The 20,665-nt window shown below is 44.5% G+C and overlaps 1 protein-coding gene across 1 annotated transcript; it reads left to right on the top strand.

The window, feature by feature from the left end:
- Window positions 1-3,008: 3,008 nt before the first annotated feature.
- On the top strand, window positions 3,009-20,662 carry ANXA2 (annexin A2; the record flags this gene model as incomplete). Its single annotated transcript, XM_009077281.1, has 12 exons — window positions 3,009-3,072; window positions 5,089-5,188; window positions 11,930-12,024; window positions 14,279-14,392; window positions 15,539-15,629; window positions 16,120-16,199; window positions 16,491-16,550; window positions 17,138-17,231; window positions 17,936-18,031; window positions 18,952-19,010; window positions 19,628-19,750; window positions 20,631-20,662. Coding segments are annotated over exons 1-12 (992 nt in total), but the record flags the coding sequence as incomplete, so codon positions are not given.
- Window positions 20,663-20,665: the final 3 nt, after the last annotated feature.

Here is a 20,665-nt window from a genome sequence, read left to right on the forward strand (position 1 = left end):
AGCATCCTACCCCAGGCAGAGATGCTGGGGGTTCTCTTCTGCTTCTTGGGTTGTGAATCAGCTTGGACATCATTTCCTCATTCTCGAGAGAGGAGGGGAGATGGGTGGAGCAGTGTTGGCATGTGTTGTAGCTGATGGAGAAGTGCGTTGTGTGCTTAGCATTAATTCGGTTTAACATCGGTTCACGTTGTGTTTTTGCACAGGGATGTGCAGAGTCTGAGATGCAGATCAGGAGTGAAAGGCTCTTGGTACCTCTGATTCATCCCTGTGTGTGCTAGGTGGGATAAGCAGCCCTAGTTGCCATTAGTTTCCCTATAGTTCCCATGAGCTGATATTTAGTATGGTTTGCCTTCATTAAAAATCCCAACCCAGCAGGTTTTCCTGTCTCAGAAGTGAGAGCAACTTGAATAAAAAGTCCTTAAGTTTGTAAGTGCATAGTATCTCCCCACAAAGGAACTTGGTGGTTATTATCAGTGTGTGTGGAAGAAAGTGGTTGAAGTATCTTTATGGTTTAATAGGTTTGGAAATGCTTTTCTTTAAAGCTGATTTTTGGGGGTTTTTGCCCTCCAGATTGTGACTTCAAATGATTTGCTCAACTTTATTGGGTGGTTTGGGGAGATACAGCCCTGGCTTATTTGTGCTGTTGGTTAGCACTGTGCATAAATGAGTGATTCTGAGTCCTTATCTCACAGCAGTATTGTGGATCTTCCTCATGCTCCCTCATCCCCTTTATTTGACAGCCCTTGCCCTAGTTTTTGCAGTCCTAACACAGATGTGCTCCAAGTGCAAGAGTTTCCATTCTCTCATTCCGGGGATGCCGTTTCCTTGGCTCAGATGTCTGGGAACACCCTTTGCTCAAATCTCTGTGTAATAAGTGCTGCTTAAAATGCTAACTCTGCTGGTTGAGCAATGCAGTTGTTTGTGCATACCTGAAACTGTTTTCCATGGATCACATGGGGTTTTTTTCTGCTGTAATGTATGTGAGCTGCCCCTGGGAATTTGAGGTATGGGCTGATTTTAAACACACATTCCTCTGTTACCAAGCAGTTATGAGGAGAAGGGACTGCATATAGACTGGGTCAATATGATAACAGCTCTGCAAACCAGTGCTGTTTCTGGGTTTGGGGTCAAAACATGCCACCTCTTTTAGGAGAATAACATTAGGGTTCAAGATTGCATAATGTGGATTTGGAAACTGGTTGTAGAAACTTGCCTTAAGGTATTGAAGTATTAGTTTGCAGCTGGAAGGTAACACTTTATTCTTTTCCAGTGCAAGGAAGAACAAGTTAGTGCAAGTATTTTCTGTTTGCATGTCCAAACCCACCCAGAACTTGTCGAAACTACCTCATGTAAAACCACTGCTTCATTAGGGAACAGTGAGAGTCTGTTCTCAGATACGAGTGCCTTACAGAGCAGGACGTGACAAGAGATGTGTTTGTTCTCTGGGTAAGGATCTTGCTCTGCAAAGATTCCTGCTAAACCTCCCGTTTTTTTCTCTTTTTCCAGCTCATGGGGAGTTGGTTGCTATAGCATTGTTGTGTGCTGGCAATGTGACCCTCCCAGTTCCAGCTCTGAGGGTGTGTTAGTTCTGTTCCTGGACTCTGTTCCAGCTGTTTGTTCCAGCAAGCCTGGTTCAGTGTGGTTTTTAATTGATTTAGGAACAGCAGCCTCGCAAAAAGCTGCTCTTTTTTTTTCCATGTGAAAGATTAGACTGCAGTTGCTTTGCTTCACCTCTCACTGGTGTTTTCTTTGTGACAAGCAAGACTCAAGGGCCTCAGTTGCTCATCCTTGGTATTGGTTGGAATACTGTCAGCATACAAAGCTCTCACTGTGAGGCTTTTCATTTTGTTAGGGGTCAGCATTAAGTATTTCACAGCCCAGTAATGTATCTGTCCCCTCTAACCAGTGTGGTTAGTAGTGCCAGCAGCAGGTAGCAGCTGGAATTCACTGGGTTTGAGCTGTTGCTGTCCTTTCCCTTCTCTTTTCCCTGTTGGATAATATTCTCTGCAGCTGGAGTGCAGCAGTCCTGGGAAACAAGCTTTGATTTCCACAGGCAAAGCAATGTTTGCTGCAGGTGCCATCCTGGCTGCCTGGAAGATAATAGGAGTGATAACACCTGCCCTTTCAGCTGAGAAATTGGAGAGCAGAGTTTTGGGAATGCATCGAGCCTCTTAAATAATGCCCCTGGCTCATCACCTTTGGAAACACTTCCCTTAGCTGACAGGCCCTTCCAGTAAAACAATAATACAGCTCTGGCAAACTTCCCTGACCAGGAACCAGAGTTTAAAAAAGGCAGAGTGTAGCGTAAGCATATCCCATCCGTGTTCATTCGATCTCGGGGTTGGGGTTTTCCCTAATTTTTTATGTATTTTAGCAAGGTATTATGCAGTTTTGGCAATGTAGCAGTGATACTGATTATCTTGCCTCGGTGGCTCTTCTTTTTGGAGCTACCATTTGAAGAGAGTCCTGGTTACCTGGTGTCTGACAATCCTGTCACTGACTGGTGTCTGTGCTGGGAAGGCACTGCAAAACCACAAGGTGCTGCACCCAGGATTAGGATTGAACAGTGTTGTGATGTTGCAAAGTGTCTGCATGCAAATTAGTAGTGTAATTGTAATCCATGAGTACTTGAGGAGTCAAGTGTCTGATTTAAGTGCGAGTACTTGTTGCTTGTTGGCTCTGAGCTGGACCAGGCCATACTGTTTCTGCATCATTTTCCTGGTGCTGATCTGTAGGCTCATGAGTCTGTTTGAGGCAGGGATTCTCCACTCCCTAAGTGTGTAAAATGCAGAAGAAATGCTCATTTAAGGAATTTTTATTGTACTATAGAATGAAGACCTCTCACTGTTGTGTTTTTAACGGTGGTGTGGCTTGGAAACCCTTAAATCTTGCTTGGTGTTAGCAGATCCACTGACAGTGTCACTGAAGTCCTGCAGTGTTTCAGCACTGTAACATGCTGATGGAACCCTAAACGTATTAAATCTCCTTTGTCTCTTTTTTCTCTTCCTCCAGCATTCTTCCAAGATGTCTACTGTTCACGAAATTTTAAGCAAGCTCAGCCTTGAAGGAGATGTAAGTATTGTTGTGTAAACAACAAAAGTTTGTTTTACTTGAATGCCACATGTTGTCACAGGACTCTGTACCAACACCTGTACTGAGCTGTACAGCTGACAAGATTCCACACATCCCTCCTAATTGAACTGTCATGGGCTCCAAACCTAGTCAGCAGTGATCAGCTTTCATCCTCAGAGCAGCTGTAAATGATAGGACAGTTGTGTGAGGTGATGAAATGGAGTGAAAGTCCTTCTGCCTGACCTGCAGCACCAGCAGGATCTGTCTGCTGGGCCACAGGAAAGAGATCCCAGGACAAACAATGGCTAGTTTGCATCTGTGTCCCTCTTCCTTCCACAGGAACAAGTGAGCTAACCAAACTAGCTCTTGAGAAAGATTATTTTCTTGAACTTATTTTCTGTCGGTTGTGTATTTTCCACCACATCTGCACTTGCTTTGAAGTCTTCTTGAAATTCCAGAAAGCCACAGGCTTGGTCTGATTTCTTAACTTACCATCTGACGTTGCATCTTACCAGTGTGGCCTCAGCATATTGTGGTTCTGATTGTCCCTGAAGAGGAAGTGAATCCTACTCATGCATTATTTCATGCTGTTGCTTCTAAACTTGCTATACTTGTAAATCTTATAGCCAGGAACTGCAGATCTGAGCTCAGTCCCAGTAGGTTTTTTTGCCTGTTTTTGTTACTCATTGCAAAACTAATTATACCAGCCAAAGTTTTGGGAAAGAGCTGTTACAAAGAACTGGCCAGTGCACTGTAGGTGAGTGGTAAAACTGGTTTTGCAGTGCAAAAGCAGCCAAGCCTTCAGCTCTCTTGGCTGTGTGTGTTTCAGTGGAGAATTGCTTTTGGAATAATAGTTAAGCAGTCTGTTCTCAAGGGCAGAAATGTTTCTTCCTTGGTGCTTGTGAGTAGTTGCAAAAGTCAGATTTGATTGCTGTCCCATGGCAGCATTTTCACCAAAAATCCTGCCACAGAGTGTCAGAAGTGTCAGGCAGCTAGGGTGTCACTCTCTTGCATGGGGACTCAGCATTTGGCCAGTTTCTCTAGACAACGATTCAGCAAGTCAGCTGATACTGAACACAGCACTGAGCCAGACGTTTTTCTCTTAAACATATGTGCTTCTTCCTCCAGTTTTGTCCTTCCCAGTAGGATCACCTTTGTCAGGCTCAGAGCAAGTCAAACAGTTGGAGGACCTCTGAAGCACACTAGGAAGCATAAGGAGGAGAGGAATTTCTCAGCTTTAGCATGGCCCAGACTGTGCAGTTACACACTAGCTGGACTTCTACTGCCATGTAGGAAATTTGCACTGCACATCTCCATTTACTGGTTCTCTTAGCAGCTTGTTCTGCTCGCAGGGAAGGCTCAGGGAAAGGCTGTGTTTTGTGGTGTGGCTCTGGGCCAAACTGGGGCCACTTGGCTGGATTGAGCTGATGGTAGGAGACAGAAGAGAATGGTTGTGTTTATCAGTGCTGTTTTGGTTTCTCATCTCCACAGCAGAGAACGGAGTGGCTCAAGAAGGCACAGTGGATGCTGCCAGAGGAGTCTGTGCAGGGCAGCATGACCTCTGCAGGGTAGTCAAATGTAGTCAGAAATCATAGAACTTTGAGAGTTAAAAGTTGTCCTCTTAAAAATTCGCATGTAAAAAGATTGTCCAGGGATATTAAGGCAGCTTAGTCCTGTTCCTGAACTCAACTTTCTGTTGGTTAGGGATGGAACAAAAGTTTCTGGACACCTTTACCAAGAAAACTTAGTTTTTCATTCATTCAGGAAACAGCTGTGGCAGCTTCAGCTGTTAGTCACTGCACCTTTCTGCCAGACGATTAGGCCTCTAAATGGAGTTGTTTTCTGGACAGTGCCCATCAGGAGAACACAGTATGGTGGCTCTGAGAATCCCATTTCCACGTTCTTCTCTCTAAACATTTGGGTAAATCCCAGGGAACTGAGAGCCACATGTTTTATTCGCTGCGGCAATTACACACAACACAATTTAACTGTAGAAGTTCTTCTTTTTTCTTCCAGCATTCTCTGCCACCAAGTGCCTATGCCACAGTTAAGGCCTACTCCAATTTCGATGCTGACCGGGATGCTGCAGCCCTAGAAACAGCCATCAAGACCAAAGGTGAGGAACAGGGGCTAAGGCTTTGGTTCTGTCTTTAGCCTCCTCTGGCAGAAGGCTGAAGGTTGCTCCTAGAACATCAGGAGAAGAGGAAAGAGGCTCAAGTTCAACTGGGGGTGTTCATGTTAGCTATTAGGGAATATTTCTTCACCAAAAGAGTGATCAGGAACTGGGATATTGCCCTGGGAGGTGGTGGAGTCAACATCCCTGGAGGTGTTTAAGAGGTGTCTGGATCTGACACTGGAGGATCTGGTTTAGGGGTTCCAGCAGTGACAGGGTAAGGGTTGGACTCGATGATCTGAGAGGTCTCTTCCATCCTGGATGGTTTTGTTCTCAGGGTAAGATAGAAGTCTAACAGGAAAAAATAATACTGTGTCTCGAGACCAACCTTTTAATATCCTTAGTCAAGGAGACCTATTTCAGGAGGTGGTGGATTTCTCAGGCCTCACTGAGGAGATCTAGACCATGTTAGGTTTGCACTCTGTAACTACGTGTTTGAATATGCTGTGAGTTGTTGAGGTAATCACTGAAAGTGTCTACTTTTTCTCTCTTAACTCATCAGTACTTCAAACTCTACTACTTTTCTGCCACTGAGAATGAAGTGTCAGCTTTTGTGGCAGTGATTTGGGACCGGGCTCTGAATCATGGATTTCTGCTGGATTATTGGATTGGACCTTTCTTCTTCCTTTCAGCTCTCCAGACAGCTGCATAGGGCTGGTTTGAACATTCTTCTGCTGGGTTTTGAACTAAATGCTCGTGTGTCTTCTATTCATTTGGGGTCAAACAAAGTCCTAGAAACTAGTTTCTGAAATGAATTTGCAGCATTTCAGGGGCAAGGCAACATGAGAGTCCTCTGATTTCCTGAGCCAAGCTCTTAGGTGGGTTCCTCCTGGTACAGCCAAGTGCAGGGAGCATGACCACACCTCTGAGGAAATGCCTTGGTGGTGCTCCCAGGGCTGTGAGCTCTGTCCCTGTCCTGCTCTTTCAGGGAGTGAAGGTGTGCCAAACTTTGCTGCAGGCCAGAGGAGCCACAGCTGGGCGTAACTGCAACAGACAGGAGAGGGAGAGACTTAAACACCAAACAGTTTCTCATCCGAAAGAAATGCAAAGTCTTCCATCAATGCCAACAAAGCACGTGTTGGACTTGCTATAAAATGTGAAATATTTCCCCTCCCTGACAAGCATTAGGGCTTCCCTTCACGAGATTGCTTCATTTACTGGAGAAACCCCTGACTGAAGCAGGTTCAGTTCTGATTTTGAGTCATTTATGGTTTGCTTCTACTTCCAAAACCTTCCTGGGTGAGAGGAGTGTGAGCCGTCGTGTTTGGCAGGAGGTGCTTTGTGTATGTGGAGTTTTGTCTAGACGTAATCATTTTCTACAGCACTGATTATAGGGCAAATAGAAATGTGTCAAACACACAGTTAGATTCTCAGGATTAGGTGTGAATTTACATATGTGAATGCTCAAGCTGTTAATTTTTGCAAAGGAAATTGCAGTATCCTAGGCAATACAAAAGATTTCCAGTCAGGAAAGTCAAGTTCATGTCATTTTTTCACTTCCAGCTAAGATGAGCAGTTTGCTGAGTTTGCTTGTAAAATACAGGGAAATATTTCATTAGAGAGATGATTTTCAGCTCTCTGAAGGAGTAACAGGGAAACTTCCTTATGGACCTGCATGTTTGTAGGGCTGAGCTTATTTCTGCCTATGAGTTTGTTCCCCAGGAGCTATTTTGGGAAGGTGGCATTAAAGGGGAGAGTCTCTCTATGGTTTGGATACTGAATTTTTCACCCCAAACAACATCACAAAGGGAGTATTTCTGTGGAAAAATGAAGTGGTAGAGTGTTACAACCCTTTCCTCAGGCACTGTTCCCTTGCACTTTGAATGCTTTGTTGCAGGATATTTTCATCTGTTAACTCAGAACATTTGTTCAACTTGAGCTCTAAAATACATGTGAGGTTTGGTCCCAAATGAGATTCAAAATCACCCAAACAAGAGTTGGTCTTCTATGGACAGTGACATAAACAGCTACACAGGGAAATTCTTCTGCAAAAACAAGTGAAAAATATTTCTGGGAAATATCTGAGTAGTTTTTGAGCTCAGAACAGAACAGCCACAATGAACAAACTGGATACCCACAGCAGCTGCTGTTTTCCTAGGAGGTATCACCATTTCTCTAGCAATTGGTTTGCATTGTACGTGGAAAGGAGAAATGATCAGTGCAAGTTATAAAATTGTGAAGAGTAATGTGACTTGTTCCTTTTGTTTTGAGATAGGGAGAGAGATAACAGGTTATAAATAGAGCTGCAAGCTGTTCTGTGGTTGAGGTGGCACAAACCCACGGACACAGGAGCTGAGCACTGGAGGCTGTGCAGGATGAAGGACTCCTGGCATGGGAAGCCCAGACCTTTGCTTTGTTTCTAAAGTCTGGGTCCATGCAGGCTCTCAGGGCCTGCATTTCCCAGCCATCCAAGCAGCCTTTGCAGTTGTATCCTTTGGCCTGTGGAAGGGGATACCTTGTGGAGTTATCTCAGGGTACACCTTACCTAAACAGTGCAGGCAAGTGTGGTGTTTGCCATCAGGGCAGGCCAGTTTGGAAGAGTTCCCATGTAAATTATTATCCAGCTGTTTCTCAGGAGTGGAAGCTCCTGGAATCAGAGTCAGGCTTCTCTGTTTTAGTGATGTCATGTAAAATGGGTTGAACTGATTTTGGTGGCTGCACAACAGCTATACATTCATATTAGGGCCAAGATCTAGGGCAGAGTGTGACTCTCCTGTGTAGCATCTAAATATTTCAGCATTCATTCACACTCTTCAGATTCGTTGGTGGGTTAGCCACAGGAAGATGCTGTGGTGTGTTTATTTGGGCTTAGATCCACCTGCACAAACCAAATGCAGCAATATATGGCTCAGCCCTTTACTGGGCTCTGAGTGGAGCTGAATGAAATGCAGAGGGTTTATATATATCCAACAGCCTAGACAGAGAAATGTGCAAAAAAGGCTCCAGGAGATAGAAAACCTGTTTGGAGTTAGTAATGGTTCAACCTAGAGGTTGCATAGTGCAGACAACTTGTTGCACTTCTGGCTCATTCCTTCTGTGATAAATGTCATGGCTGTGTTTCATTTTTATGCTGTTTAGTGTTTCTGGAGTGAGTTCATCTGTTGCCTGAGCATGTCCTTTGTCAGTGGTGGCTTTTTGCAGTATGGGACAAGAGGCTGTTTAAGGTCTGTATAATGCTCCATTGTGCCCTGTGTGTAGATTAGCTGACTACATGAGCCTAAACAGAAGAAACTACCTAGAAGAGCACTAAGAGAGCTTGTTAGGTTTCCTTTCCATCTTCTTTTGGAGCAAAGACAGTTGCTGAAGTGTCCCTTTCTGTTTCAGAGGGATTCCCTGGCACTGTGATTTTGTGTGTCTCAAGTACTTGTTAAATAATGTTGTCAGACTTGACTGGGAATCGTTAAGTCACTTCTGCAACCTGAAGTGCAGCGTTTTATTGAGGTCTCAGGGTGCACTTTTGCAGTGCATGACTGACAGAATGCAAACAAACACAGCTGTGTTGCAGGACAGTGCTTAGAACAAAAATAAATTAATAATAAATTCATTGTTTTACCTATTTCTGGATGTAATGATGACATGTGAATTCAACCTTACAGAAGGGTCCTCTGTTCACCTAGTACAACCAACATGCCGATGTATTCTAACCGAGTTTTTAATGGTATAAAGTAGAAGATTTTAAGGAAATCTGGTGAGGGGAGGAGAGTGCCTGAACTCCACCAAACTGCACCAGTCACATATTCAGAGTATTAATAGCATCACTGAAGAAATATCTCATTGCAACATGGGTTGGATTTGGTGAAATCTTGCTAGGCAAAATATCAGAGCTGAAACACAGTCTTGTTTTATCTAAATTTTTCCCTTTGACTCCAGTGGGATCAGGGGTTTGTCCAAGGGAAATGAGACACTGCAGATCATGAGCTCAGTCAGACAGTCCTCGGGCTGTGCTGGTAGCAGATGCACAGTGGTGCTGAGGCCTCAGAGGGCTGGTAACATCCACCCCCACTAATAATCTGGGGCCAGAAGCCTCCCATCACGTTCATTGATCTAGACTGATGGTCTCTGTAGTACCTGGATGCTGTTAGGGCAGAAATAGCTGCTGGTGTCCTGTCCATGCTGCCTTTGAAGCTGAAATTGGAGAGGACAGACCTTAGCTGAAGGAATGCCTGCCAGCTCTTGCAAACAGAGAACCTGTCAGCTCTGCCCTCACCTGCTCCTACTGACTGTCCACATCATCCCTTGTGTTTACAGCAATGCTGGTGCTGTTAGTTTGGCCCAGGAAATGCAGGTACAGTGTCTTCTAAACCAAAAACATTAAAAACTCCAACTGACCCTTTTGGTTCTGTTCATTGCCATGTTGTTGCTGGCTGAGCCACAGCACTGTGACCTTAGCAATGCAACAGATTGCCTCTGGCAAAAGAAAAGTTGTCATTAATCAGATTTTTTTCCTTTGCCCATTGTTAGAAATGCAGTGATAAAATCTGCCTGGCCAGAATAAATTTGAAAATCAACTTCTGTTTCACTGCCCTGAAAATTCCAGAGATTTTAGTGACCAGCAAAGAGCTGCTCTCCTGCTCTGCCCCACCTCAGCAGATGTGAGTCAGCATCCTGTCCATGCAGAGGATTCCCGGGGGTGAAGCACAGGCACTTTCCACTGAATACCAGAGCAATGAGTTACTGTCATATTTCCATCCACAAGGAAACTTGGATGGAATCATTTGTGGCCTTCTGATCTATCCCAGTTGTGATAAAGGTTGAAAATGCCATTTGTCTTTTGAATGCCAAGAATGGCTTAAATTTGCAGTTTATTTAGAAGCTGGAGACACTGGCTGATTGCTGTGTCCCTGCAGCAGTGAGAGGCCCAATGTCTGTGTGTGGCCATTCCTGGACTGGGAGAATTTGTTTTCCTTTAGGAAGTGGGAACACTTCAAAATGTGAGGGAGTAGATTGTGGCTGAAATGTGCAGTCAGCATGTTTTCCAGCCGGAGTCTGTAACTTAGACACATGATGCTTTCCAGGGCCTTTTGGCATTTGCAGGTCAAGCTTGTGTGAGTAGGAGCACTGAGGTAAGTCTGCCTCAGCACGAGCTGAGGACACGAGGCTGTCAAGTGTGGTAATTCATCACGAAAAATGTGGGGAAGGAGAAAGAATTTTGGATTTGACTCAGAATTTTGGATTCTGGAGCTAGGGGCTGAAAGGTCTTGTGCAAGGTTCACACTTTGTATGATTAATTTTGGTAGTATCTGTTGCAGTCTGTTGTTTCGTGTTGCTGTGAGGTTGCTTTGGGAAATAAATGTGGCTGATTCTCGCAGGGATCTGAGCTCTGCCTGTGGCTGCTGCTCCAGTCCTTACTCCCTTTCTTTATCCCAAGTTCATCTTTTACACTGACGTGCGTGCAAATGTCAAAGAAGCTATTCACAATACTTGTAGTAAATGGAGAGATCTGAGTGGAAACTCTGGGCCTCTTCTGGCCTCTGGATTAGAACCACCTACTTGCCTCAAAACCTGACCTGAATCTCGCCAGAAAAAATAGCTAGTTATACATATCTTTCTGTTGCAGAGAATATGCACTGTGTTGGATGTGCAGTATCCAGAGTTTTGCCTCTTCTAAGCTTCATCCAGCCCCTCTGACAGTGGCCCAAACCAGGTGGTTACACAGCACAGCCATAGGTTGATGTGGTGTTTGAGTGTGAATGCAAGTTCAGGAGAATCCATTTTGAAAGCAGCAAGTAAAGCAGGGAAAACGAGAGGGAATCTGAAGTGCAAGTTAGTAGCAGTAGGCAGGAGCAAGTGGAAAAGGCCCAATATGCTGCCTGCATTGGAAGAACATAGAACATTTGGAAATCCTGCTTCCCAGGAAACATAAAAGCTTTTTCTCTGTATGCCTTGACCTGCATTGATGACCCTACAGGATCTAAAGCTGTGGTGAGCATTAGGTTCCATTGGCAGCAGAGTGTCTAACCCCAGGTGCATGCTTTGGCTTCTGACTTGGGATGGGGCACAGTGATCTCCCTGCACTCAGCCTGCAGCTGCACGGGAGTGCATGGCTTTGGAATGCTTCACTTAAAACTGAACCTTTACTAACATGTAGTTCACTTACTTAAAAGATAATTTGGGAGTTTGAGCATCCAAATTATTGGATTCAAACAGAAGTAGCACGTGTGTCATTCTTCCAGTGTCCAAATTACCCTTCTGTCTTCTGAGCCGCTGATGTGCTGAGAGAATGAAATATTCTGCTTCATTTTCCCAGTTTTCTGTTTGGAGTGATGGGTTAAATGGGCTGAATAGCAAATAGAACTGCTTGATTAGAAGCCTTAATTGAAAACACTCAGTGTTGAAATGGCAGGGCAGGATTTAGAGGTACGAGTTCGTGTCGTTTCAAAGTCTGTGTTCTTGGGTGGCTGAACACAGGTTGCACAGACACAGGAGGGAAGCAGGAGGCAGAGGAACAGAGCTGGGCTCAGAGCAGGCTTTGGTGGGGTACACATGCCTGTGGACACTAGAGCTGCATCACCTCAGGTCAGGGCTGTAATCAGTTGCGCTTTGTCCAGGGCTGGGACATGACCTCTACTAACCAACGGAGCTCTGCTCCTCACAGCACACCTGGGATGTTTGGAGTGCTGGAGGACATGCTGATGCCAAGAGGACAGTGACAAGAAAGCTTTATAACTCTTTATGTCTTTGTAGGTGTGGATGAGGTCACCATTGTCAACATCCTGACTAACCGCAGCAATGAACAGAGACAGGATATTGCCTTTGCCTACCAGAGGAGAACCAAAAAGGTAGCAAAATACAAAGAAACACTAAGTGTTGAATATTTCTCTTGTGGACGGTCAGATTTTTCAGGGGTTATTTTTTCACTGAAATCAAAGATACGTCTGCTTTGCCCATGCTGTCACAGTTTAGGACTGATGGAACTTGCAGAGGTGTTGAATATGCACAACTAGGACTGAAATCTGTGGGAGACAATGTTTTCCTTACACCTCCAGAAATCACAGTGGGAGCCACAGGATTCCCTGGTGAAATATGCCAAACAATACTGACAAGTCATGGATGTGAAATGCCTCTGTTTGAAGGAAAAGATGAAAGGGAGATGCTTTAGGGGATTGTTTGTTTGGGTTTTTTGGTTTTGCTAAGACAGCTCAGCACCAGGAAAGGATTCTGTTTGTGTTCACAGAGCTAGCTTAGCTGGGAAAGAGCTGCAGTCAGTTCACTGTGAATACTGCAGATGTGAAACAAAATAATGAGTTGAACTGTCACTACACATTACCACAAAGACCTTCGATACTGATCTATTGATGGAAAGAAGTCTAGAAAATATATGCAGAGTTCTTCAGTGTGAGTCTTGCTCTGGAAGGCAAGAGCTCTTCTCTTTGGAAGTTCTGAGAATCTTGCCATAATTGAAGTTTCATGCCCATGAAAAGGAGGAGACTTGCATAGAGTTCAGACGATGCTGAATGTATCTCCTTCAGGTTTGCTAGACCCCAAATGGTAGTCCCCCAGTATCAGTCCAGAACATTCACCTGAAAACAGATGTAAATCTAGAGTTACATTTTGGAAATGACCAACTTTATGCATGACTGATACAGACATGTGCAGGAGCACACACAGGTTGGACCTGGAGAAGAGAAGGTTGTGTGGAGACCTCAGAGCAGCTTTTCAGTATCTGAAGGGCCTACAAGGAGCCAGAGAGGGACTCTGTGTTAGGAACTGCAGGGACAGGACAGGTAATGGGTTCAAACTGAAGGAGGGGAAGTTTAGGTTAGATATTAGAAAAAAGTTTTCCGTATGAGGGTGGTGAGACACTGTCCCAGGTTGCCCAGGGAGGCTGTGGCTGCCCCAACCCTGGCAGTGTTCAGAGCCAGGTTGAATGAACCTTGAGCAACCTGCTCTGGTGTTTTCACACAAATAAAGGATGGAGCATTGCATCCAAAATTGAGCAGTTGTGCTAAAATGTTTCTCAGACTGGGGCAGTTGGATGCCCAGAACCCCCACTCACTCTTGGCTGGTCCATGCAGGGAGGGCAGACAGGATATTAGCATAGGGATTAGCCCTAGATTAAATGGGTGGCGCTGGAAATTAACTAACTGCCTTGGCTCTTTATCTCTCTGGCACAAACTTCTCTGCAATCCTGCTGAGGTCACTTGCTCTGCCCCCTTTCCCTTGCCTCTCCAGCTCAGATTGTTAGTGTAGAAACCTGCAATTGCAGTGCAGCAATTCCCTCCTGAGTGCTACAGATTTAGCTTCAGCTTTGGGAATACATATGTGTGAACCCCAGACTTGATCCCAGGGATTTCAGCTTTGTAACACACTACATTGAAGCTGATAATTACCATCATTCCAGTTGCATCTGAAACCCCTAGGAGGATGTGATCTCTGACTGTATTTGCTGCAGGTTTGCACTGCATCCTATGGAGTGAACACAGCTGACTTTCTCTCTCTAGGACTGACAGTTAACTATAGAGACCTTGGCTAGAACGTTCTGTTAGTTTCCTTGAAGACAGGGATAATTTTTCTGTGCTCAGGGATGAGTGTTTTTTTCCTCTTCAGCTAGCTGTTTGGGAACTGGGACTGTCCAGTGGAATATCTGTGCAGTCAGATTTCCAGTGTCTTAGCTGGTAAAGGGCTGGGATAATAGAAAACCCACAAATAACACAGTGCTACTGAGAAAACTGTGGAAGTATGAAGGAGAAGCACTGACCACAAGGAGTCAAACTCAGATTTGTCTGTGCTTATTAGCTCCAACAGAGCATCAGTACTTCAGGGCTGGAGAGAAACTGTTCAAATGTCTGCAACATCTTCCCAGCACTTTGTCAGCCACTGGTGCATTTCTTCTTATTTTCAGAGGATTAGAAAAACTTCCTTTGCCCTAATTTCTTTCCTAGGCTTTCACAAAAGGAAAGCTCTCTGTGTTCTGTTTCCTTGTCAGCTGTGTACAGAGCAGTGTTGCAGGCTTGGAGACTTAGGGCACTGTGGGTTAAATTCTGTGGAGATCAGAAGTGAGCTTTAATTTTCTTTCTTCCTCCTTTTTTACAGGAGCTTTGTGCAGCTCTCAAGTCTGCTCTGTCGGGTCACTTGGAGGCAGTGATCTTGGGCTTGCTGAAGACACCAGCACAGTATGATGCCTCTGAATTGAAAGCTTCCATGAAGGTAAATAAGCTTTGGAGTTTAAGGCTGTTAGTCTGATGTCAGTGTCTCGAGAATGGGTTTGGACCTCATATCCAAGGCCGCAGTTTTCAAACATGTTCACTGATTGTTGGGTTTCTTTAGTGCTGCAGTCTAAGTATCCAGCTGCAAGGCATCAAAAGGGAGAGAAACTCTGGAACCATGGGATTTTTAAACTGTCAGTGAAATCCTTCCTAAAGGACAAGCTGACAGGCTGCTCTGGCTGGTTACTGCTTTGCTGACTGCTCTTGGAAACAGTGTACAGGTTCATAGCATGAGAAGCTGTTAGCAAAGAGCCATCAAATCCTCTGCTAGCATTTATAGACTTAAACAGCAGTTTCCAGGTACTGGGTTATATCACTGGTCTTGAAAGAACATCCTGTGCCAGACATGCCTCTGGGTAGCACACAGGGGGATTCCTGTGCCCAGTCCCTGCAGGCACAGGCAAGTGGAACAGGTTGCTAGTTCAGAAATTCCTGTTCTGCAGGGCCCAGAAACAAGACCTTAGAGGTGCTCATGCTAGTGCAGTCACCTTTGAAAGCAGACTAAGGTTTGGGAATTTGTAGCTATAATCATCACTTGACTTGATCAGGATAATTTGATTTTTAATCATTAAAAACTACTCTGTTGAAATTCAGAACAAGACAAACCCCCTAATTAATTAACTTGTCCAGATGATTGAAAAGGAGTTAAAAACCAAAGAAGCCAACAAACCACCCACTCCACCACATGAACACACACCCCAAAAAGAACCTGGTACCCCCCAAACCCACCCCACTCCGGGTCTGGGAGCTCCTCTGCTGTGGGCCAAGCTTGAGTAATCAGATGCTGCCCTCTCCTGGGCTCAGCACAGCCCATCCATAATTCATGGGGAATCATGTTCGTTTGGGGATGGGGTTTTTTTCTTGCACCTGATACATTCTGTTCAGGGTGACCATGTACCATTTGTGCTGTATTTGCAGCACAGAGACCAAGCAGTTGGCTCGGGGCAGCCACAAAGGCAGAATATTCTGCTGTTTCCTTAGGCTAACTGGTGAGGTGGCAGAGAGGAGATACCTGTGAAATGTTTTTGAAGCATTCAAGCATGCCTGTTCATTCCTGGCTCCTGACTGGATCCTGTATGTGTTGCAGGGCCTGGGAACTGATGAAGACACACTTATTGAAATCATCTGCTCACGGACAAATCAGGAGCTCAGTGAAATTAATAGAGTCTACAGGGAAAGTAAGTTTACTCTACAAGTTCCCATGTTTTCACACTAGGTTACTTGGATAAGTTCCCCTCAGTGTGGATTTCATCATTACAGAGCTTACCCAAATCTGCTTTGATTCTCTGGCAGTTGGATATAAGGTACTGTTTTGTACTGGTGTCCTGGATATTGGTGTGTGGTATATATAGCTTCATCTTGTTGCTTGTTAGTCAACAGATTGGAGAATATTTGCTGCTCATACAGGTTGTGTCCAGATTTTTTTTAGAAGCTGCCTGCATTCTGTGCATAGTGACAGAAATACTGGTGTTGGATCTATGGATTCCTTTTAACAGTCTCAGGTTTTCCTGTTACCTTTCCATGACTGATTGCATGGAACTCGTGACTGCCTGGTAGGAGTGTTGTGCCAGGTGTAGGCAAGCAGGCATTCATTTTCATGGCATTGCCACATGTGGCTTAGGTTGTAGCTGTCTATGTGCACAAAACACAGAATTCTTTGTTTCCTAGTGTACAAGACAGAACTGGAAAAGGACATTGTATCAGACACATCTGGTGACTTCCGCAAGCTGATGGTTGCCCTGGCCAAGGTAGGTCTGTTTGCCTTTTTTCCACTTGTCCTGATGTGCCTGCCAATAAAACAATTGGCTTTCTGATTTACCTTTCTATTTTCACTGACTTTTTGGGGAAAAAATACTCAAATGTTGAGGGGCAGAGTATTTTGACAGAAATGCAGCACTCACAGCAGCAGCTTCATCATGGGGATGGAGCACACAGCTACTCACTTAGCAAACTCAGACTGAAGAGATCAAAAAGAAAAGAGTATGCCCATGGCAAACTGTTTGCTTTCTATGACACCTCCTCTTATCCCTGTTTTGAAGGGCAAAAGGTGTGAAGATAACTCTGTGATTGATTATGAGCTGATTGACCAAGATGCTCGGGTAAGTGCTGGTAGTGATCATTAAATACCTTCAGTTAATCAAGTTTTGGGGGATATTAAACATATAAATACCGTGGGCTTGGAGAGCATTTGTGAAGTTGGTATGTGTGTTTCAGATTGCCTTGTGCAGTGATGTTTGCATGGTATCCATGTGTCTCCACTGCCATCCTGATTCCTTCAGTTAGCAGTTTTTATGGGCTACTTACGCAGTACCTGTACAGCTCCCTGGCATTTCCCCAGGCATGTGAGAGAGCAAAAGGAAACACACACTGCAATGAGCTCAGTGGCTGCTAATGCTTGTTTAGTGCATCTGTGTCTGGCAAGAGCAGTTCTGCTGAGGTAAACAGAGTTAAACACAGCAAAACTGTAGATAGAGGTGACAGCAAAGTACTTAGCATCAGATTAGATCCACAGAATTAGATCCACAGATGTTGTCCTGCTGTCTGCCCAGCCATGTGTCCTCCTGTGCTTCTCACACACACACAGTTCCTGTAGTGCTTGTTTACCAGTGGGGAGATTGGATGTGTCTGCAATGGCTTCTTGTCTAACTCCTGATTTCTGTGGTTTTTGCTCTCCATTCTAACCCAGGACCTCTATGATGCTGGTGTGAAGAGAAAGGGAACTGATGTCCCCAAGTGGATCAACATTATGACAGAAAGAAGTGTCCCCCACCTGCAGAAAGGTACTGTGCGAGAGACAGATTTCTTCTTCCCTATCAGAGAGTTATAATGAGATGATAACTATTTTGTCCAGATATGACTGAAGTGAGTGTGAAAAGCAGTCAGAAAGCAGAGGAATCTCACAAATCTTAGTTCATGTCCGAGATGTTCTTTTTTTTTTCAAAAAGTACAGCTATTTCTGTGGAAGTGTTCTCATATTTTGAGTATGTGTGCAGGTCTTTTTTGGACAGGGGTAACAATGCTCAGTTATATGTCATGTACACTGAAAACAAAAATGTTGCAAATGTAGAAAACAGGAGACCTGGAGAGGTCCTTGAGCTTCTCCTTCTGTCCCAGAGTAGCTGAGCTATATCATATCTTTAAGTCTGACACTGAAGACTGAAAACCAACCCCTGACAGTGGTGTAAGCAGCACATGGGGAAAGCCACTTGAAGCCTTTTCAGGGCTTAAATCACTGTTGTTTCAAAAAACACTAATGCAGGGTTCGGATGGTATTTTAGCCTTTAATGGAGGTGTTGAAGGAAAACAAAAAAGCCATGGCATGGGACCTGTGCTGTTAGCTGACAAAGTTAGGCTGCATTTAAGTTCTCAGAAGGACTTGAATCATGTGTCTCTGCATTGCTGTCTCTGTGTTCCTGCTTGGGGTGGTTACCCTGTACCAGTTCTTGGCCTGGTTTTGATTTTGCCTTTTCCTTTCTCGTGCTAGTGTTTGACAGGTACAAGAGCTACAGCCCATATGACATGCTGGAGAGCATCAAGAAGGAGGTTAAGGGAGATCTGGAGAATGCCTTTCTTAATCTTGGTGAGTTACCCTGAAGTGAAGACTGTCTTTGTGCAGGATCTGCTCAAGGCTCTTGCAGGGTACCTTGGTGAGGATGGGGCTCAGCTGTGTCCTGCTGGACACGAAACAAACTGGACAAGGTATCCACTAGTGTGTTTTAGGATGTTGCAGGCATTGAGAAGTAGCACATATTTGCAACACAGAAGCTTTGCTTTCCAGATTCAGTGTGTGTTGGGATCTGCTGTTAGCTCCACTGTTATTTGATACAGAGGCTTAATGTTTGTTTCCTCAGGCAAAGAAAAATGTTGAAACTACAGGTGAACACTTTGTGTTCAGTATTGTCAGAGGCTGGGGAGAGCTGTGTGTGGGAGAGAAGACAGGTAGGCCATGGGGGTGGTAGAGGCAAATTGGAGAGTGGATGTGAGACTGAATTCTCTGAAACTGGTTCTGTTCCATGAGAGGAAGATGACAAGGATGTCACCATGTTTAAGAGGGAGTTCTTTAAGAGGAAAATCCATTTCAGTCTGAGGGTGAGTGGAGAGCTCTGTAATGCAAATGGAGTGCAAACAGAGCTGAGCCTTGAAAGGAAAGCTCAGGGATTAGCATACAAGGGGTGTTTGCAGGGGAGACATTGCTCGTAGCAGGGGGAGAATGAACTGAGGTGTGCGTGGAGTGGAGCTGACCTTCTGCAGTGATTTTAGCCGTGGAGGGAAATTCTTCCTCCAGATGTAAGCATTTGTGGTTCAGTCACAAGGTGAGCCCAGCAGCTTCTAGGTAACAAGTCGGGTAAAAATAATTCCTCTATGTTCCATCTTGAAGGAACTTTTGATGAAAACCTTATTTTGAGTACTCAGCATGTCTTCAGAAATGGCTCCAAGATTGTGTGTCCTGCTATGCCATGTATGGGCAGGATATTTAACTATTCTTCTCTCTCTCTCCAGTCCAGTGCATTCAGAACAAGCAGCTGTACTTTGCAGACAGACTGTATGATTCCATGAAGGTAGGGAAGCCTGTTCATTCTTTCTCCTGGTTTTTGTTGACATTGCTTCATCAGATTTCAATTCCTCAGGCACTTGTGTTCATATAATGTGTGACTCAATTAATCAATTGCTTAGTATTGCTCAGAAGGGACAAGCCTGACTCATCTGTTCAAATGCATCTGGTGTGGGAAATACAGGGATGGGTCTCATAATAATGATCTGCTTATAACTAGCAAAGTTAGACACATCTTTTCCAAGTAACCAAGAGCTGAGAGCAGAAAAAGCTCTTTGCTGAAGTGCCAAAATTAGACATTAAATTTGCTTCAAAATGTTTTCTCAAGTGCAGGGATGAAAGAGAAATGCCTGATGGCAGGTGTTAGGCAGTGCCAGGAAGAGCTCCTGGTGAACCAGAGCTGCTGCTTATGGGCTGAGTAGCTAGGTCTCTGTCTGGAGGTTGGTCAGACATTGGTGATGAAAAAGGTGTATTCCTGCTCCTTTTCCTGGGTGACAGTAATGACCTTAGCTAGAAGGCATAACTCATTATATCCCAGTTGCCTACACTTTGCTCTGACCATGATGTACAGTGGCTTTTTGTGCATTTCAGCTCTCACAGGTCTAAATGTGTGTCTGCTTGCAGGGCAAGGGAACCCGGGACAAGGTCCTGATCAGGATCATGGTCTCCCGCTGCGAGGTTGACATGCTGAAAATCAAGAGTGAATTCAAGAGGAAATACGGGAAATCTCTCTACTATTTCATCCAGGCAAGTTTCCAGCTTTGCTTTCACACCATGGAGCTTTGCAGCAGTCCACTAGAACTCATGGGAGTGTTTCAGAGGCTGCAGTGAGAATATTGCATTATCCATGCACTATTGGAAAAAAACCCTTTAACCTCCCAGTCTGCAGCTAGTACAATTCCTGACAGCCACCTGCAGTATCTGCAAGCTTTGTGCAATCAGCTGATGTGTTCTGAAAGAAAAATCTGTTCACCAGATCACCAGATCAAAAGAGAACTAAAAACAGAATTCCTCTGTGATTGCTGCATGAAAATAGAGCATTTGAATTGCTGCTCCCTTGCATTTCAGTGCTCAAGGAGAAGGTTTTTTAGCCAGAGTGACTTCTGTCCATTTCTGTGATTGGACAGGAGCTATAGGTGCTAGAGTTTACTTAACTTGGGGCATAGGTAAAGAGCTTGTGCATGTGTAAAAACTAGTCTTCTACCCACCCTCACAACAGTATATGATACATTATTCCTTGTGTAGATGAAGAAGAGTCAAAATCTTAAGACTGTCTTTTCCTCAAGATGTCAATTGTAGACTGTAAGCAATTTTTTTAAGTAGTGAACTTGATGGATTATTTTTGCAGTGAAGGAACAGAACTGAGTCCTTCAGCTTTCCTCTGTTGTGTTACTCTCTTTTCATACCAGAATTTCTGTCCCTTGGCCTTGCATTTGTGTTGCAGGAGTGATAAATAATTTCAATTCCCACATAAGTAAGACTCAGTCTAGATGATCTCCTCCAGGCTGATCAGGCTTCAGCTGTGAGTCGCAGACTATCCCACAGGTTCAGAATATAATGCATATACTTTCCTATTTTGTGACCGTTTCCTCATGTGTATTTTGTTTCTTCTTCCCTTGCTTTACAGCAAGACACAAAAGGGGATTACCAGAGGGCACTGCT

This window comes from Acanthisitta chloris, unplaced genomic scaffold, assembly GCF_000695815.1.
Source record: "Acanthisitta chloris isolate BGI_N310 unplaced genomic scaffold, ASM69581v1 scaffold40876, whole genome shotgun sequence".
In the NCBI taxonomy this organism is placed as follows: domain Eukaryota; kingdom Metazoa; phylum Chordata; class Aves; order Passeriformes; family Acanthisittidae; genus Acanthisitta; species Acanthisitta chloris.